Source organism: Pseudorca crassidens, chromosome 2 (assembly GCF_039906515.1).
Source record: "Pseudorca crassidens isolate mPseCra1 chromosome 2, mPseCra1.hap1, whole genome shotgun sequence".
Classification (NCBI taxonomy): Eukaryota; Metazoa; Chordata; class Mammalia; order Artiodactyla; family Delphinidae; genus Pseudorca; species Pseudorca crassidens.
In genome coordinates, this window is record NC_090297.1 from 68,338,291 (window position 1) to 68,355,866 (window position 17,576).

Consider the following 17,576-nt stretch of genomic DNA (forward strand, 5'->3'; position numbering starts at 1 on the left):
AAATAAATAAATGCAAAAGGCTAAAAAGTGGTCTCTTTGATCTCAGTCTTGCCCTTTGTGATAGTCAGAAATCTATGATGGCCCCCCCATGACCTACACCCTTGTGTAACTCTCTACCCTTGAGTGTGAGAGAGATCTGAAAATGATGGGATACCACTTCCATGATTAATTTATTGGCTTTAAAAGAGAGATTATCTTCAGTGGGTGGGCTTGATGCAATCAGGTAAACCCTTAAAAGAAAGGGGCTCTCTCTGAAGGAGATTTGACATGAGGGACATTCTGCTGCTGGCCTTGGAGGATTCTGTTGCCACCATGTCTTGTAAGCCTCAGATGAGTGAGACCATTGGCAAGGAACTGGGAGCATCCTCTTGGAGCTGAGAGTGGCCTCAGGCTGGCAGCGAGTAAAGAATAGGGGACCTCAGTCTTACACTTTCTCGGAACTGAATTCTGCCGTAACCGGAAAGAGCTTTCCCAGAGAAAGATGAGACCACTCCTGGCCAACACCTTGAGTGAGAGACCCTGAGGAGAGAATCCACTTGAGCCATACTGGTCTCCTGATCCATGGAAAAACTGTGCCATAATAAATGTGAGTTGTTTCAAAGCCTCTAGGTTTATGGTATTTGTTACAAAGCAAGAAACAACAAATACACTTTTCTTTCTAAGACGTTCAATTTTGACCATGCCACCCCCTGCTTTTAGAGTGTGAATGTTGTCTTCCTGATAAAAATTCAATTTAAATAAGACTTTTCCCCCCCCCAGGTGTGTATATATATTTTTTATTTTGTACAGTTTATTTATTTTTTTAAACAACTTTATTGGAGTATAACTGCTTTACAATGGTTTGTTAGTTTCTGCTGTATAACAAAGTGAATCAGCTATACATACATATATATATATATATATATATATATATATATATATATATATATATATATATATATATCCCTGTATCTCCTCCCTCCTGCGTCTCCCTCCCACCCTCCCTATCCCACCCCTCTAGGTGGACGCAAGGCACTGAGCCGATCTCCCTGTGCTATGTGGCTGCTTCCCATCAGCTATCTATTTTACATTTGGTAGTGTATATAACTACATGCCGCTCTCTCACTTCGTTCCAGCTTACCCTGCCCCCTCCCCGTGTCCTCAAGTCCATTCTCTATGTCTGCGTCTTTTAAAACCCTGATCACCTCCCTAGCCTCATTGCCTGCCAATCTGATGTTGTCACTCCATTCCAGTCAGACTAAAATAATTGGAGGTCTCATAACACTGTGCTCTCTCTTGCTTCACTTCTTCCTTGTAATTCATGTCTCAGTCTAAACTTTGATCTTTTAGCAAGCTTTTTCCTAGTGCACTAAGACTGGGTGAGGCCACCATCATCCTGGTCCCCAGACAATCTCGTTCTTACTCCACTTGTAGCCCTCGGCACACTAACATAATTGTCTGTGTACCCGACTGTCTCCCTAACATAATTGTCTGTGTACCCGACTGTCTCCCTGAGTACACAGCATGGTCCCTGAGGGCAGTGGTTTTATCTTACTCAGCATTTTCCTTCCCAGGATCTAAGTCTGTATTGAATGAATGAATGTATAAACAGGAAAAGAGGCCGTACACTGCCTTACGTATGCATTCAGGAAAAGCCAAATCATAAACTGTTTGTTCCAGTGCAGAGTCTGGGTTTTGAATACCAGATGGCTGCACCACTCTATCAGCTCCATTACTTTGGGCAAAGTCTCTTAATGTCCTTAAGTTTTATTTTCATACTCTGAGAAATAGGGATGCTAATAGTGTTTACTGTATGAGATTGTTTTGAGCAGAAACTAGGAAAATGCAGGTAGGTGCACAGTGCCAAATACATAGTTATATGCACAAGAAATTATTAACTATTAATTTTATCGCAATTTTTAATTAATAATTGCCATTTCATGCATGTCTAGATGTGGGCTGCAGAGGGGACCAAAGATCTTTTTCCTGTGCTCAACAGGAATCTTTTTATTTTTTTCTTGTTTTCTGTCTCTTTTTTACTAGAGAAAAAGAAACTTAACAGCAGGTGGCTTGCTGTCTCCTGATTGTTTGCTGCTGTCTCTTTTTTACTAGAGAAAAAGAAACTTAACAGCAGGTGGCTTGCTGTCTCCTGATTTTTTGCTGCTGTGAGTTTCACTTTCCTTTCTTATGAACAGGAAGCCACTGATCTCAGCAGAACCTTCAGTGTCCCAACTGTGGCGGTTCCATAAATCAGAGAGAGCAGTTGAAGCCTCGTCCAACTCTGAAAAACCGGTAAGTGACTTGCTGCCATCCAATGTTTCCTAGCTGTGTGCGAAGAAAGTTGCCCGTTTTTCTTTCTTTGAAAAAAGTTTCAGAGTGAAATCACTGCTAATGATCATGCTTTTCTCTTTCACTGGTTTTGTTTTTTAATTAATATTTCAAAAACAGGGAACTATAGAGAATAAATGAACTCTACTGTAATCTTATACAGTTCTATCTGATTTTTCGAATGATTTGCTTTATTTAATTAGAATGTGGAACTTTTTTTTTTTTTTTTTTTTTTTGTGCGGTACGCGGGCCTCTCACCGTTGTGGCCTCTCCCGTTGCAGAGCACGGGCTCCGGACGTGCAGGCTCAGCGGCCATGGCTCACGGGCCCAGCCGCTCCGTGGCATCGTTCTCAAGATTGATTTGGCTATTCGGGGTCTTTTGTGTTTCCATACAAATTGCGAAATTTTTTGTTCTACTGCTGTGAAAAATGCCAGTGGTAGTTTGATAGGGATTGCATTGAATCTATAGATTGCTTTGGGTAGTAGAGTCATTTTCACAATGTTGATTCTTCCAGTCCAAGAACAAGGTATATCTCTCCATCTATTTGCATCATCTTTAATTTCTTTCATCAGTGTCTTATAATTTTCTGCATACAGGTCTTTTGTCTCCTTAGGTAGGTTTATTCCTAGATATTTTATTCTTTTTCTTGCAATGGTAAATGGGAGTGTTTTCTTGATTTCACTTTCAGATTTTTCATCATTAGTGTATAGGAATGCCAGAGATTTCTGTGCATTAATTTTGTATCCTGCTACTTTACCAAATTCATTGATTAGCTCTAGTAGTTTTCTGGTAGCATCTTTAGGATGCTCTATGTATAGTATCATGTCATCTGCAAGGAGTGACAGCTTTACTTCTTCTTTTCCAATTTGGATTCACTTTATTTCCTTTTCTTCTCTGATTGCTGTGGCTAAAAATTCCAAAACTATGTTGAATAAGAGTGGTGAGAGTGGGCAACCTTGTCTTGTTCCTGGTCTTAGTGGAAATGCTTTCAGTTTTTCACCATTGAGGATGATGTTTGCTGTGGGCTTGTCATATATGGCCTTTATTATGTTGAGGAAAGTTCCCTCTATGCCTACTTTCTGCAGGGGTTTTTTTTATCATAAATGGGTGTTGAATTTTGTCAAAAGCTTTCTCTGCATCTATTGAGATGATCATATGTTTTTTCTCCTTCAATTTGTTAATATGGTTTATCACATTGATAGATTTGCATATATTGAAGAATCCTTGCATTCCTGGAATAAACCCCACTTGATCATGGTGTATGATCCTTTTAATGTGCGGTTGGATTCTGTTTGCCAGTATTTTGTTGAGGATTTTTGCATCTATGTTCATCAGTGATATTGGCCTGTAGTTTTCTTTCTTTGTGACATCCTTGTCTGGCTTTGGTATCAAGGTGATGGTGGCCTCGTAGAAGGAATTTGGGAGTGTTCCTCCCTCTGCTATATTTTGGAAGAGTTTGAGAAGGATAAGTGTTAGCTCTTCTCTAAATGTTTGATAGAATTCGCCTGTGAAGCCATCTGGTCCTGGGCTTTTGTTTGTTGGAAGATTTTTAATCACAGTTTCAATTTCAGTGCTTGTGATTGGTCTGTTCATATTTTCTATTTCTTCCTGATTCAGTCTTGGCAGGTTGTGCATTTCTAAGAATTTGTCCATTTCTTCCAGATTGTCCATTTTATTGGCATAGAGTTGCTTTTAGTAATCTCTCATGATCTCTTTTATTTCTGCAGTGTCAGTTGTTACTTCTCCTTTTTCATTTCTAATTCTATTGATTTGAGTCTTCTCCCTTTTCTTCTTGATAAGTCTGGCTAATGGTTTATCTATTTTGTTTATCTTCTCAGAGAACCAGCTTTTAGTTTTATTGATCTTTGCTATTGTTTCCTTCATTTCTTTTTCATTTATTTCTGATCTGATCTTTATGATTTCTTTCCTTCTGCTAGCTTTGGGTTTTTTTTTTTTTTGTTCTTCTTTCTCTAATTGCTTGAAGTGCAAGGTTAGGTTGTTTATTCGAGATGTTTCCTGCTTCTTAAGGTGGGCTTGTATTGCTATAAACTTCCCCCTTAGAACTGCTTTTGCTGCATCCCATAGGTTTTGGGTAGTTGTGTCTCCATTGTCATTTGTTTCTAGGTATGTTTTTATTTCCTCTTTGATTTCTTCAGTGATCACTTCGTTATTAAGTAGTGTATTGTTTAGCCTCCATGTGTTTGTATTTTTTACAGATCTTTTCTTGTAATTGATATCTAGTCTCATGGCGTTGTGGTCAGAAAAGATACTTGATACAATTTAAATTTTCTTAAATTTACCAAGGCTTGATTTGTGACCCAAGATATGATCTATCCTGGAGAATGTTCCATGAGCACTTGAGAAAAATGTGTATTCTGTTGTTTTTGGATGGAGTGTCCTATAAATATCAATTAAGTTCATCTTGTTTAATGTATCATTTAAAGCTTGTGTTTCCTTATTTATTTTCATTTTGAATGATCTGTCCATTGGTGAAAGTGGGGTGTTAAAGTCCCCTACTATGAATGTGTTACTGTCGATTTCCCCTTTTATGGCTGTTCGTATTTGCCTTATGTATTGAGGTGCTCCTATGTTGGGTGCATAAATATTTACAATTGTTATATCTTCTTCTTGGATCGATCCCTTGATCATTATGTAGTGTCCTTCTTTGTCTCTTTTAATAGTCCTTATTTTAAAGTCTATTTTGTCTGATATGAGAATTGCTACTCCAGCTTTCTTTTGGTTTCCATTTGCATGGAATCTTTTTCCATCCCCTTACTTTCAGTCTGTATGTGTCTCTAGGTCTGAAGTGGGTCTCTTGTAGACAGCATATATAAGGGTCTTGTTTTTGTATCCATTCAGCCAATCTGTGTCTTTTGGTGGGAGCATTTAGTCCATTTACATTTAAGGTAATTATCGATATGTATGTTCCTATTCCTATTTTCTAAATTGTTTTGGGTTCGTTATTGTAGGTCTTTTCCTTCTCTTGTGTTTCTTATCTAGAGAAGTTTCTTTAGCATTTGTTGTAAAGCTGGTTTGGTGGTGCTGAACTCTCTCAGCTTTTGCTTGTCTGTAAAGGTTTTAATTTCTCCATCAAATCTGAATGAGATCCTTGCTGGGTAGAGTAGTCTTGGTTGCAGGTTTTTCTCCTTCATCACTTTCAGTATGTCCTGCCACTCCCTTCTGGCTTGTAGGGTTTCTGCTGAGAGATCAGCTGTTAACCTTATGGGGATTCCCTTGTGTGTTATTTGGTTTCTTTCCCTTGCTGCTTTTAATATGCTTTCTTTGTATTTAATTGTTGACAGTTTGATTAATATGTGTCTTGGCATATTTCTCCTTGTTTTTATCCTGTATGGGACTGTCTGTGCTTCCTGGACTTGACTAACTATTTCCTTTCCCATATTAGGGAAGTTTTCAACTATAATTTCTTCAAATATTTTCTCAGTCCCTTTCTTTTTCTCTTCTTCTTCTGGAACCCTTATAATTCGAATGTTGGTGCGTTTAATGTTGTCCCAGAGGTCTCTGAGACTGTCCTCAGTTCTTTTCATTCTTTTTTCTTTATTCTGCTCTGCAGTAGTTATTTCCACTATTTTATCTTCCAGGTCACTTATCCGTTCTTCTGCCTCAGTTATTCTGCTATTGATCCCATCTAGAGTACTTTTAATTTCATTTATTGTATTGTTCATCGTTGCTTGTTTCATCTTTATTTCTTCTAGGTCCTTGTTAACTGTTTCTTGCATTTTGTCCATTCTATTTCCAAGATTTTGGATCATCCTTACTATCATTATTCTGAATTCTTTTTCAGGTAGACTGCCTATTTCCTCTTCATTTGTTAGGTCTGGTGCATTTTTATCTTGCTCCTTTATCTGCTGTGTGTTTTTCTGTCTTCTCATTTTGCTTATCTTACTGTGTTTGGGGTCTCCTTTTTGCAGGCTGCAGGTTCATAGTTCCCGTTGTTTTTGTTGTCTGTCTCCAGTGGCTAAGGTTGGTTCAGTGGGTTGTGTAGGCTTCCTGGTGGAGGGGACTAGTGCCTGTGTTGTGGTGGATGAGGCTGGATCTTGTCTCTCTAGTGGGCAGGTTCACGTCTGGTGGTGTGTTTTGGGGTGTCTGTGGCCTTATTATGATTTTAGGCAGCCTCTCTGCTAATGGGTGGGGTTGTGTTCCTGTTTTGCTAGTTGTTTGGCATAGGTTGTCCAGCACTGTGGCTTGCTGGTCGTTGAGTGAAGCTGGGTGCTGGTGTTAAGATGGAGGTCTCTGGGAGATTTTCACTGTTTGATATTATGTGGAGCTGGGAGGTCTCTTGTTGACCAATGTCCTGAAGTTGGCTCTCCTACCTCAGAGGCAGAGCCCTGACTCCTGGCTGGAGCACCAAGAGCCTTTCATCCACACGGCTCAGAATAAAAGGGAGAAAAAGTAGAGGGAATTAGTAGAAGTATGAGGAAAGAAAGAAGGAAAGGAGGGAAGGAAGGAAGGAAGGAAGGAAGAAAGAAAGAAGCAAAGAAGGAAAGAAGGCAAGAAGGAAAGAAAGGAGGGAGGGAGGGAGGCAGGAAGGAAGGAAGGAGGGAAAGAAGGAAAAAAGACAGAAAGAAAGAAGATACAGTAAAAATAAAATAAAGTATAATAAAGTTATTGAATTAAAAAGGGACGGATAGAACCTTAGGACAAATGTTGGAAGCAAAGCTATACAGACAAAATCTTACACAGAAGCATACACATACACCCTCACAAAAAGAGGTAAAGGGGGAAAAATCATAAATCTTGCTGTCAGAGACCACCTCCTCAATTTGGGGTGATTCATTGTCTAAAGGAGGGAAGGAAGGAAGGAAGGAAAGAAAGAAAGAAAGAAAGAAAGAAAGAAGGTAAAGTATAATAAAGTTATTAAAATTAAAATTAATTATTAAAAAATTTTTTTAAAAAAACCATGGACGGATAGAACCCTAGGACAAATGGTGGAAGCAAGACTATACAGACAAGATCTCACACAGGAGCATACACATACACATTCACAAAAAGAGGAAAAGGGAAAAAAATCATAGATCTTGCTCCTAAAGTCCACCTCCTCAATTTGGGATCATTCCTTGTCTATTCAGGTATTCCACAGATGAGGGTGTATCAAGTTGATTGTGGAGCTTTAATCCGCTGCTTCTGAGGCTGCTGGGAGAGATTTCCCTTTGTCTTCTTTGTTCTCACAGCTCACAGGGGCTCAGCTTTGGATTTGGCCCTGCCTCTGCGTGTAGGTCGCTGGAGGGCGTCTGTTTTTTGCTCAGACAGGACGGGGTTAAAGGAGCCGCTGATTCGGGGGCTCTGGCGCACTCAGGCCGGGGGGGGGGGGGGGGGGGGGAGGGAGGGGCACGGAGCGCGGGGCGGGCCTGCGGCGGCAGAGGCCGGCGTGACGCCGCACCAGCCCGAGGCCCGCCGTGCGTTCTCCCGGGGAAGTTGTCCCTGGATCCCGGGAACCCGGCAGTGGCGGGCTGCACAGGCTCCGCGGAAGAGGGGTGTGGAGAGTGACCTGTGCTCGCACACAGGCCCCTTGGTGGCGGCAGCAGCAGCCCCAGCGTCTCCCGCCCGTCTCTGAGGTTCGCGCTTTCAGCCGCGGCTCGCGCCCGTCTCTGGGGTTCCTTTAAGCAGCGCTCTTAAACCCCTCTCCTCGCGCACCAGGAAACAAAGAGGGAAGAAAAAGTCTCTTGCCTCTTCGGCATGTGCAGACTTTCCCGCGGACTCCCTCCCGGCTAGCCGTGGTGCACTAACCCCTTCAGGCTATGTTCAAGCCGCCAACCCCAGTCCTCTCCCTGCGCTCCGTCTGAAACCGAAACCCGAACCTCAGCTCGCAGCCCCGCCCGCCCCGGCGGGTGAGCAGACAAGCCTCTCGGGCTGGTGAGTGCCCGGTCGGCACCGATCCTCTGTGCGGGAATCTCCCCGCTTTGCCCTCCGCAGCCCTGTTGCTGTGCTCTCCTCCGCGGCCCCGAAGCTCCCCCCTCCGCCTCCCGCAGTCTCCGCCCGCGAAGGGGCTTCTAGTGTGTGGAAACTTTTCCTCCTTCACAGCTCCCTCCCACTGGTGCAGGTGCCGTCCCTATTCTTTTGTCTCTGTTTTTTCTTTTTTTCTTTTGCCCTACCCAGGTACATGGGGAGTTTCCTGCCTTTTGGGAGGTCTGAGGTCTTCTGCCAGCGTTCAGTAGGTGTTCTGTAGGAGTTGTTCCACGTGTAGATGTATTTCTGGTGTATCTGTGGGGAGGAAGGTGATCTCCGCGTCTTACTCTTCCGCCATCTTCAAGGTCCCCCCTCTCTACTATAGGTTTTGTCAATAAAATTCGTAGTGCAAATTATAGCAGGTAACTTGTGGATCACCAAGAACAAGTTATATTTATAATCATAAAATATTTCATAATAGTAATGTTAAAACAAAAATAGCACTGAGTGGATGAAAGACATTTCTAATGTTTTTATATACTTGAAAGGAAATAATTATTTGGCTGAATGTCTACACTTTTGCTTAGAATTCTTACAGCTATGGCTGGTTTCAACTACTTCAGGGCAGGGGTGGTTGGCAGGTGGGGAATACCTATCATGAACTTCAAGAACATGTTAGAAATTTTCTACCTCTATAAACCTCAAAAGTCACATATTATGTTGTGGGTTTTGAAGTTTATTATTGATAATTTATTTTCATGTTTAACATAATTGCTGTTTATTCCAAGGTTTATATATGCTTAAATCTGAAAGGTTTTATGTCTGATTGTCTTTAGTTAAAACTGTTACTCTTACTTCTTTTACAATAGGATTTGAGATAAGATATTTTCGTGTCTTTTTATACAAGATACTAATCAAAAATAAATAATAACATATGAGAAAAAAGACTGAATTCTAGGAAAATTTATGGTAGAGTCTTGTGACCTAACCTTAGTCAACTGTTTAACTTGTCTTGTCTAAACAGGCTCAAGGAGAACTTATTGTCTGCTATAAGAACTTCCGAACCATATGGAGGCCTGGTTCACCAAATACGAATTCTGCTTTTGGGTCCAATTGGAGCTGGGAAGTCTAGCTTTTTCAACTCAGTGAACTCTGTTTTCCGAGGCCGTGTAACAAACCAGGCCTTGGTGGGGTCTAAGACAACTGCGGTATCTGAAAACGTGAGTCTGTTCTAGGTCACTCAGCCTTTGCTTCTTTGTTCAAGTTAATTATATTTGAAAAGTCTTTTGCTGATCAATTTCATTACATGTAGACTTCATTTCAATTCACAGTTTTTTAGAAAATGAACTTTTAAAGTTACTTTTTTTTCCTCTGCAGTACAGAACATATTTCATTAAGGATGGGAAGGATGGCAACACCCGGCCATTTATTCTGTGTGACTCAATGGGGCTGAGTGAGAAAGAAGAAGGGTTGTGCATGGATGACATACCCTATATCTTAGAAGGCTGAATTCCTGACAGATACCAGGTAAGATTTGGCTAATTATTGAGAAAGTATAATTGATACTTGAAATGTTTATTTTTGCCCACTATCGACAATATTAGACTCTAGTGCACTGGCATTTATTTTATTAAACTACACTTGTTCAAGATATTTTTCTGTTTTTTGACATTTTATTTTATAAAGAATTAAAACATCCATAGGGTTCTTCTCTCATAGTTGTTATAACAACTCTGAATGTTGTTATACATTCAATTGCTTTTGGCTATGTGAAACAGAAGTCTAACTACGTCAATTTACTCACAAGGGTGATTTTTCTTATGTAACAGAAAGTTTGAAGGTAGGCCGCTTTGGGCAAGTGTGGAAGGTTATTAATTTCATGTGTCCTTCTGACTTTCTGTTCTGAGATCCTCAGCATAAGGCTATGGATGTAATGTTTGCCCCCCACCCTCCATTCACATGTTGAAGCCTTAATCCATAGTGTGATGATGTTTGGAGACAGAGCAAGTTTGGGAGGTGATTAGGTCATGACGGTGAAGCCCTCATGAATGCAATTAGTGCCCTTGTGAGAAAGAACACAAGAGAGATGACCTCTCTTGCAGCCATATGAGGACACAGCAAGAAGTTGGCTGTCTACACACCAGGGTCTAACCACACACAAAATTTACCAGCACCTTGATCTTGGATTTCCTAGCTTCCAGAACTATGAGAAATAAAAGTTTGTTGTTTAAGTAAACCAATACGGTAACTTGTTATAGCAGCCCAAGCTGACTAAGACATGTGGTTTTCATCTTTATATTCTCAAGATGTTCATGCTAAGCACTGTTGGTATTCCAGGCAAGAGGAAGGAAGAGATGAAAGAGAAAAGCTACTTTAGTCTGCCTTTTAAAAAAACTTTCCGGTTCCTTTTTATAAACATTTAGATCTTAAGTTAATTATTAATTCACCTTGTTCCAAATGAATAGGCGAATGTGCTAACATATTTTATTGAAAGTTGTATCTTTCCCTTCTAAATATGGGTATTTAGTTTTGCAATCTATAGTTTGTCCTATTAATGTATTTTTCAATTCCTTTATAATATTGCTTTTATTACCATATTGTCTAATTGTTTTAATTGCCATAGCAATCAATTATGTCTTGATAACCAACTGGATGTCATATTCATTATTCATTTCTCACATGTTTTGGACTATTTTATACATATACTTTTCCTTTTCTAAATGAACTTGTTAGTGTTTTATTTGATTGTTTGTATTTGTGTTTGACTTGTTGGTGCTTTGATTGAAATTACATTAAAATTATATATTGAGTGTTGATATACATCTTTACATATCCAGTGTTTTTATCCAGAAACAGAGCATGCTTTATTTTTATATTCATGCAAACTTCTTTCATTCTTTAAAGTTATCTTGTAGAGGTAGTTAAGTTTATTTTAAAATATTCTTTAAAAGAAATATTTATTTAGAGAATGTTAAACCTATGCAAAAGTGGACAAAACAATTTAATGAATTTGCATTTACATAGCTTCAACAATTTTTTATTTATAGCCAATCTTGTTTCATCTGTGCCTACCCACTTTCTCCTCTCCTGTATTATTTGGAAGAAGATCTGAGAAGTCATAATATTTCATCCATAAATGAATATGCATTTAAATATATATTTAAATTAAATATATATACACATAAGGTCATATGTGTCTTTTATTAAATATAGGCATGATATGCTTATCACATTTAAAAGTAATAGCTGCTCTTAATGTATCAAATATTACCCATTTCTATTTCTCTTTTAAGTATCATGCACCTTTTATAACAGTTTGTTCAAAAAATTATTCAAATAAATCTATACAGCCCCTTTTCCTTTTTTATTTCTTTTATTTTTTTGAAGGAACATGCTAGGTTTATTAAAAGGGTGACAAGAACAGAATACATAATTACATTTGTTTAAACGTTTTAATTGGAGTATAATTGCTTTACAATGGTGAGTTAGTTTCTGCTTTATAACAAAGTGAATCAGTTATACATATATACATATCCCTATATCTCTTCCCTCTTGTATCTCCCTTCCTCCCACATACCCTATCCCACCCCTCTAGGTGGTCACAAACCACCTAGCTGATCTCCCTGTACTATGTGTCTGCTTCCCACTAGCTATCTATTTTACATTTGGTAGTGTATATATATCTATATATACACTATCACTCTCTCACTTTGTCCCAGCTTACCCTTCCCTCTCCCCATGTCCTCAAGTCCATTCTCTAGTAGGTATGCATCTTTATTCCTGTCTTGCCCCTAAGTTCTTCATGACCATTTTTTTTTTTTTTAGATTCCATATATATATGTGTTAGCATACGGTATTTGTTTTTCTCTTTCTGACTTACTTCACTCTGTATGAGAGACTCTATGTCCATCCACCTCACTACAAATAACTCAGTTTCGTTTCTTTTTATGGCTGGGTAATATTCCATTGTATATATGTGCCACATCTTCTTTATCCATTCATCTGTCAGTGGACACTTAGGTTGCTTCCATGTCCTGGCTATTGTAAATAGAGCTACAATGAACATTGTAGTACATGACTCTTTTTGAATTATGGTTTTCTCAGGGTATGTGCCCAGTATTGGGATTGCTGGGTCATATGGTAGTTCTATTTTTAGTTTTTTAAGGAACCTCCATACTGTTCTCCATAGTGGCTGTATCAATTTACATTCCCACTAACAGTGTATGAGGGTTCACTTTTCTCCACACCCTCTCCAGCATTTATTGTTTGTAGATTTTTTGATGATGCCCATTCTGACTGATGTGAGATGATATCACATTGTAGTTTTGATTTGCATTTCTCTAATGATTAATGACGTTGAGCATTCTTTCATGTGTTAGTTGGCAATCTGTATATCTTCATCGGAGAAATGTCTATTTAGGCCTTCTGCCCATTTTTGGATTGGGTTGTTTGTTTTTTTGATATTGAGCTCCATGAGCTGCTTGTAATTTTTGGAGATTGATCCTTTGTCAGTTGCTTCATTTGCAAATATTTTCTCCCATTCTGAGGGTTGTCTTTTCATCTTGTTTATGGTTTCCTTTGTTGTGCAAAAGCTTTTAGGTTTCATTAGGTCCCATTTGTTTACTTTCGTTTTTATTTCCATTTCTCTAGGAGGTGGGTCAAAAAGGATCTTGCGTGATTTATGTCATCGAGTGTTCTGCCTATGTTTTTCTCTGAGTGTTTGATAGTGTCTGGACTTACATTTAGGTCTATAATCCATTTTGAGTTTATTTTTGTGTATGGTCTTGTGGAGTATTCTAATTTCATTCTTTTACATGTAGCTGTCCAGTTTTCCCAGCACCACTTATTGAAGAGGCTGTCTTTTCTCTATTGTATATTCTTGCCTCCTTTATCAAAGATAAGGTGACCATATGTGGGTGGGTTTACCTCTGGGCTTTCTATCCTGTCCTTTGATCTATATTTCTGTTTTTGTGCCAGTACCATACTGTCTTGATTACTGTAGCTTTGTAGTACAGTCGGAAGTCTGGGAGCCTGATTCCTCCAGCTCCGTTTTTCTTTCTCAATTATGATAAATAGAAATGATTAAAAATAATATGCTTTGAAAGTTTAGAGAAGGAAAAAATTGTATTAAAGTGGATGGGGAAGATTTCATTCCTGGGGTGGTACTGGGAAATGGCTTTCAAGGAGGAGGACTACTTCAGTAAGTGAAGGGACAAAAAGGCGAAAATATTGAGGCCCTGGGGGCAACATAAATCAATACATCAATGAAGGAAAAGGCAGCGTGTATGGGAAGCATGGAGTCATTTAGTTTAGCGGAGGGCTGGATCTTTGGAGGGAGAGAGAAAGTGAGAAAGTTACATTTGCATGAAGTGGTTTTATTAATTAGGTGCATTATGTGGAATCACAGCAATGTTTTTTGAAAGAGTAATGATGTGACCAAAGTTAAGCTTCACAAAAATTAATCTGCTGCCCATGTGCACAATAGACTGGAGTCAAAAAGAACCTGGAGGTGGAAACAACAGTTGGGAGGATATAATGATAGCTAATATTAGTTGAGCACTAAATATGTGATAGATTTTCTTTTTTTTTTTTTACATCTTTATTGGAGTATAATTGCTTTACAATGGTGTGTTAGTTTCTGCTTTATAACAAAGTGAATCAGTTATACATATACATTATGTTCCCATATCTCTTCCCTCTTGCATCTCCCTCCTTCCCACCCTCCCTATCCCACCCCTCTAGTGGTCACAAAGCACCGAGGTGATCTCCCTGTGCTATGCAGCTGCTTCCCACTAGCTATCTATTTTACGTTTGGTAGTGTATATACGTCCATGCCACTCTGTGATAGATTTTCTTATTCAATACTTATAACAACCTTATGAGATGGATACTGTCATTACCACATTTGATAGATAAACAAAAACACACAGAGTAAAGCATTTGCCAGTTTACTGACAATGTTAGGAAGTGACAGAGCCCTACTTTGAACCCAGGCAGTGTGGTTCCACAAACAAACTAGTCTAAGCATGAATTAAACATCAACATTAAACTAGTCTAGTAAAATAGACTTATCCTGAGAATAACCTTTAAAAGGAAGCTGAAGGAAATGATAGATTCTAATATAAGGGTGTTAAAAATTCTTCAATTTCAGAGTAGTTTGTATGGATCTATTAGTTATCTTTAGTTTGTAACTCATATTGAATCTATTATGTGTGTTCTAAATGAAAATTAGCAGTGATATTAGAACTTGACTTGCGAAGTTCTTGAAGAAATTCCTTTATGGGGCCAGATCTCTGTCTCCACATTCTCCAACAGGACAAGTATTGCCAAGCTCCTACTTTTTGATATTACTTTCATAATTTATATCAACATAAAATTGTATTTTCCACTGTTTTAAGATTTCTGGGTTTTAAATTCTGTATTGCAGCTAGAGGCAGTTCACAGAGAACTTGGATTTGTTCTTCTGACATCTTTGTGGTTAGTAATTATACGTCAGAGTGGGAGCTGGAGCCTGTCATGGACGTTCTGAACCTCTCTGCATTGAGACAGATGCTGTGGGCTGCAGATGACTTCTTAGAGGATTTGCCTCTTGAGGAAACAAGTAGATGTTTTTGAGGTGTAGAAGCTTGAAGGTGTCAGCTACATGGCTACTTCCGGTTTGGGTACATCCTAGAGGATCTATACTACTTCTCATCCCCCTTGTCTTATTTTAAAATGAAATATTTGAAATGATTGACCTCTGTCATTCCCACTGTCTGAACATCCCAAGTAGTATCCTTGCCCTCTTCTGTTAAAATGGGCTTTGCTGCTTGGGACCCAGAATGGGATTTGCTCAGCATTGTTTCTGATCAGATGTGATCTTTGATTATCGGTTCTTCCTTCAGACCTTATACTTCCACTGTTATTGACTTGACTTTTCAATGCCTCTCCCTTGTCAAAGTCCCTCTTAATGCAGTGTGGTCAGTTCTGGGTAGAGGTGTGTGCCTTTCCTGTTTATGACCTCAGATTTTAGTGTTATGTGTATTTTCTCTTATCAGCCTGTGCATAGTACACACTGCACTGTTCCAATCAAAGATCAGACAGAAGTATCAATCTAAACTCAAATCTTATTTTAGCTTGTGGGAAATCAGAGTATCATATCATCTCTAGTTCTCTCTCACTCACAAACTCCTGGGAAACTCTCACACTACTACTTTTGCTGTCCTGACTCTGCCATCTTGGTTTTTCTATTCCTTCTCTTCCTCATTGTGCATGCATTCCCAAAGTCAGGGTTGGCTTAGACCTCCTGTAGCCCAATGTTTCTTCTTCCTATTGGTTGATTTTCCCCAAATAATCCATCAAGAATACTTTGTTTCTCTTTACTAAGAGATCAGAGGAAAGAAATGATCAGGTGTAAGTAAAGAAAATAAGTGAATGCTTTGCATATTAAAAAGTTTTTAATCTCATCATAGAAGAGTAAACAGTGCGAGATGAGAAAACATAGGAAAAAGAGAAGTAGTTGAACCTGAGGGGGGTATTTTATTTAAGTCTGGAATGAAGTTACACATACAAGATCATAATACCTACAAAGAGGAACAGGACCATTTAAAGTCATTAATTGTAAAAAAAAAATTATAATTTATTTTAAAATTATGTTCTGTATCTGTGAAAAATTAAAGTTTCTTTTTGTAAAAACCGAGTCTAACTTGAGTGTGTGCATATGTGTGTGTGTGGTATGTGCATGTGATTCTGGCAAAGCTTATTTTAATATGACTTGTCAGCATCTTCTGATCTTCACCCAAGTCATCTTAATTTTGCTTTCTTATGTTACTTCTAACATGCTTGATTTTATTCTCTTTGGGCCCCAGTTAACATTGTATTCTTTAACCTAAAGCCATTTTTATTTGAATATCTGAACACTTCTTCAAGGATGTGGCAATTAATATTAATGAGTTCCAGAGGACTAAAACTGAGAGGGACTATAGTTTGATTACTCTGTGAATTACGACTATTTTAATTTCAAGTGACAAAACTCAACCTAAACTACATGAATAAAAAAGAGGACTATAGTACTGGATCAAGTAATCCAACAATAGAAAAGGCTGGGATTGAATTGAATTGGCCTCAGGAATTGTTGAATCTAGGGATTCAAAAGCTATTCTTTCTCTCTTTCTCTCTTTCACACACACACATACACACACACATATACCACAGCCTTTTGAGTCCTTCTTTCTGTGTATTGCTGTCATTCTCTCACGCTAGCAATCTTGATAAATCCTTCATCTTTTGAGTCCAAGCTTCAGCAGGCTGGCATTCATTCAGTCTTGTGACCTGAAAAGAAAGGACTTTTCTTTTCTAGTTTCATTGTGAAATACTCCCCCAAAACGACTGCAATTGATCCAGCTCAAGTCATACACCTAACCTCCCTCCCCCAGGAATAATTACTTTACCAAGAAGAGCAAGGAAGTATGATCAGCCCATCTTAGGTCATGTCTGCCCAGGAAGAGTGATTTATTATTATTAGAAGAAAGTTAATCATGGACATGGCTACTGTTGGATTAACTGAGCTGGAGAGACACTGTAATAGGTATCTCATAGATCAGGAAGTTTTGTATCTAGTTCCTCATTTAGATTAAAAAGTTTGCTAAAAAATCTTATTAGTAAGTCTAAAATGGTTAAATTAAGAAAAACTTTTTAAACTTTAATAAAAAGCATTTTGTTGAAGTACCATATACACATAAAAAGTGCATGGTTCAAAAGTACAATATATAGCTGGATTTATTTTTACAAACTTTACAAATCCATGAAATTAGAACTCACATTAAAAATAGAACATCACCAGCATTAAATAAGTCCCGTTTATGCCAGGTCTAGTTATCTAGGATATCCACTGTTCAGACCTTTAATTGCAACATTATCTACGATCATACCTAGAATACCCACTATTCTGACTTCTAATTGGGTAGATTGGTCTTGTTCTTATTTATCCCTCACATAAATAGTATTATGCACTATTTATTCTTCTGAGTCTGATTTTAATATGATAATGTATTATTGCACAATGATAAAGATTATTCATTCTCATCTATTCTACCTTTGATGGGCAGCTGGGTAGTTTCCAGTTTGGCACTATTACAAATAGTGTTACTACAAACATTCCAGCATATGCCTTTGTAGAACATATGGAAACATTTCTGTTGGATATATATCTAGGACAGAATTGCTGTGTCATGGAGTGTGTACATGTTTAGCTTTACTCGATAATACCAGCCCCTTTTTAAAAGATATTTGAAAAATGTTTTGATTTTATCTAAAAATTTAATGAGTCAAGACTTCCAAATTTTTAAAACTTCATCTCAAATTTAATATATTTAATTTCTGATTT

General features: G+C 38.4%; 1 protein-coding gene across 1 annotated transcript; it reads left to right on the plus strand.

Annotated features, from left to right (window-relative positions):
• Positions 1–267: 267 nt before the first annotated feature.
• On the plus strand, positions 268–14,905 carry LOC137212526 (interferon-induced protein 44-like). Its single transcript, XM_067716011.1, is given in 6 exon segments — positions 268–334; positions 8,062–8,179; positions 9,237–9,432; positions 9,590–9,739; positions 14,640–14,667; positions 14,670–14,905. Coding segments are annotated over 6 exon segments (717 nt in total). The 3' UTR covers positions 14,828–14,905.
• The last annotated feature ends 2,671 nt before the right edge of the window (positions 14,906–17,576 follow it).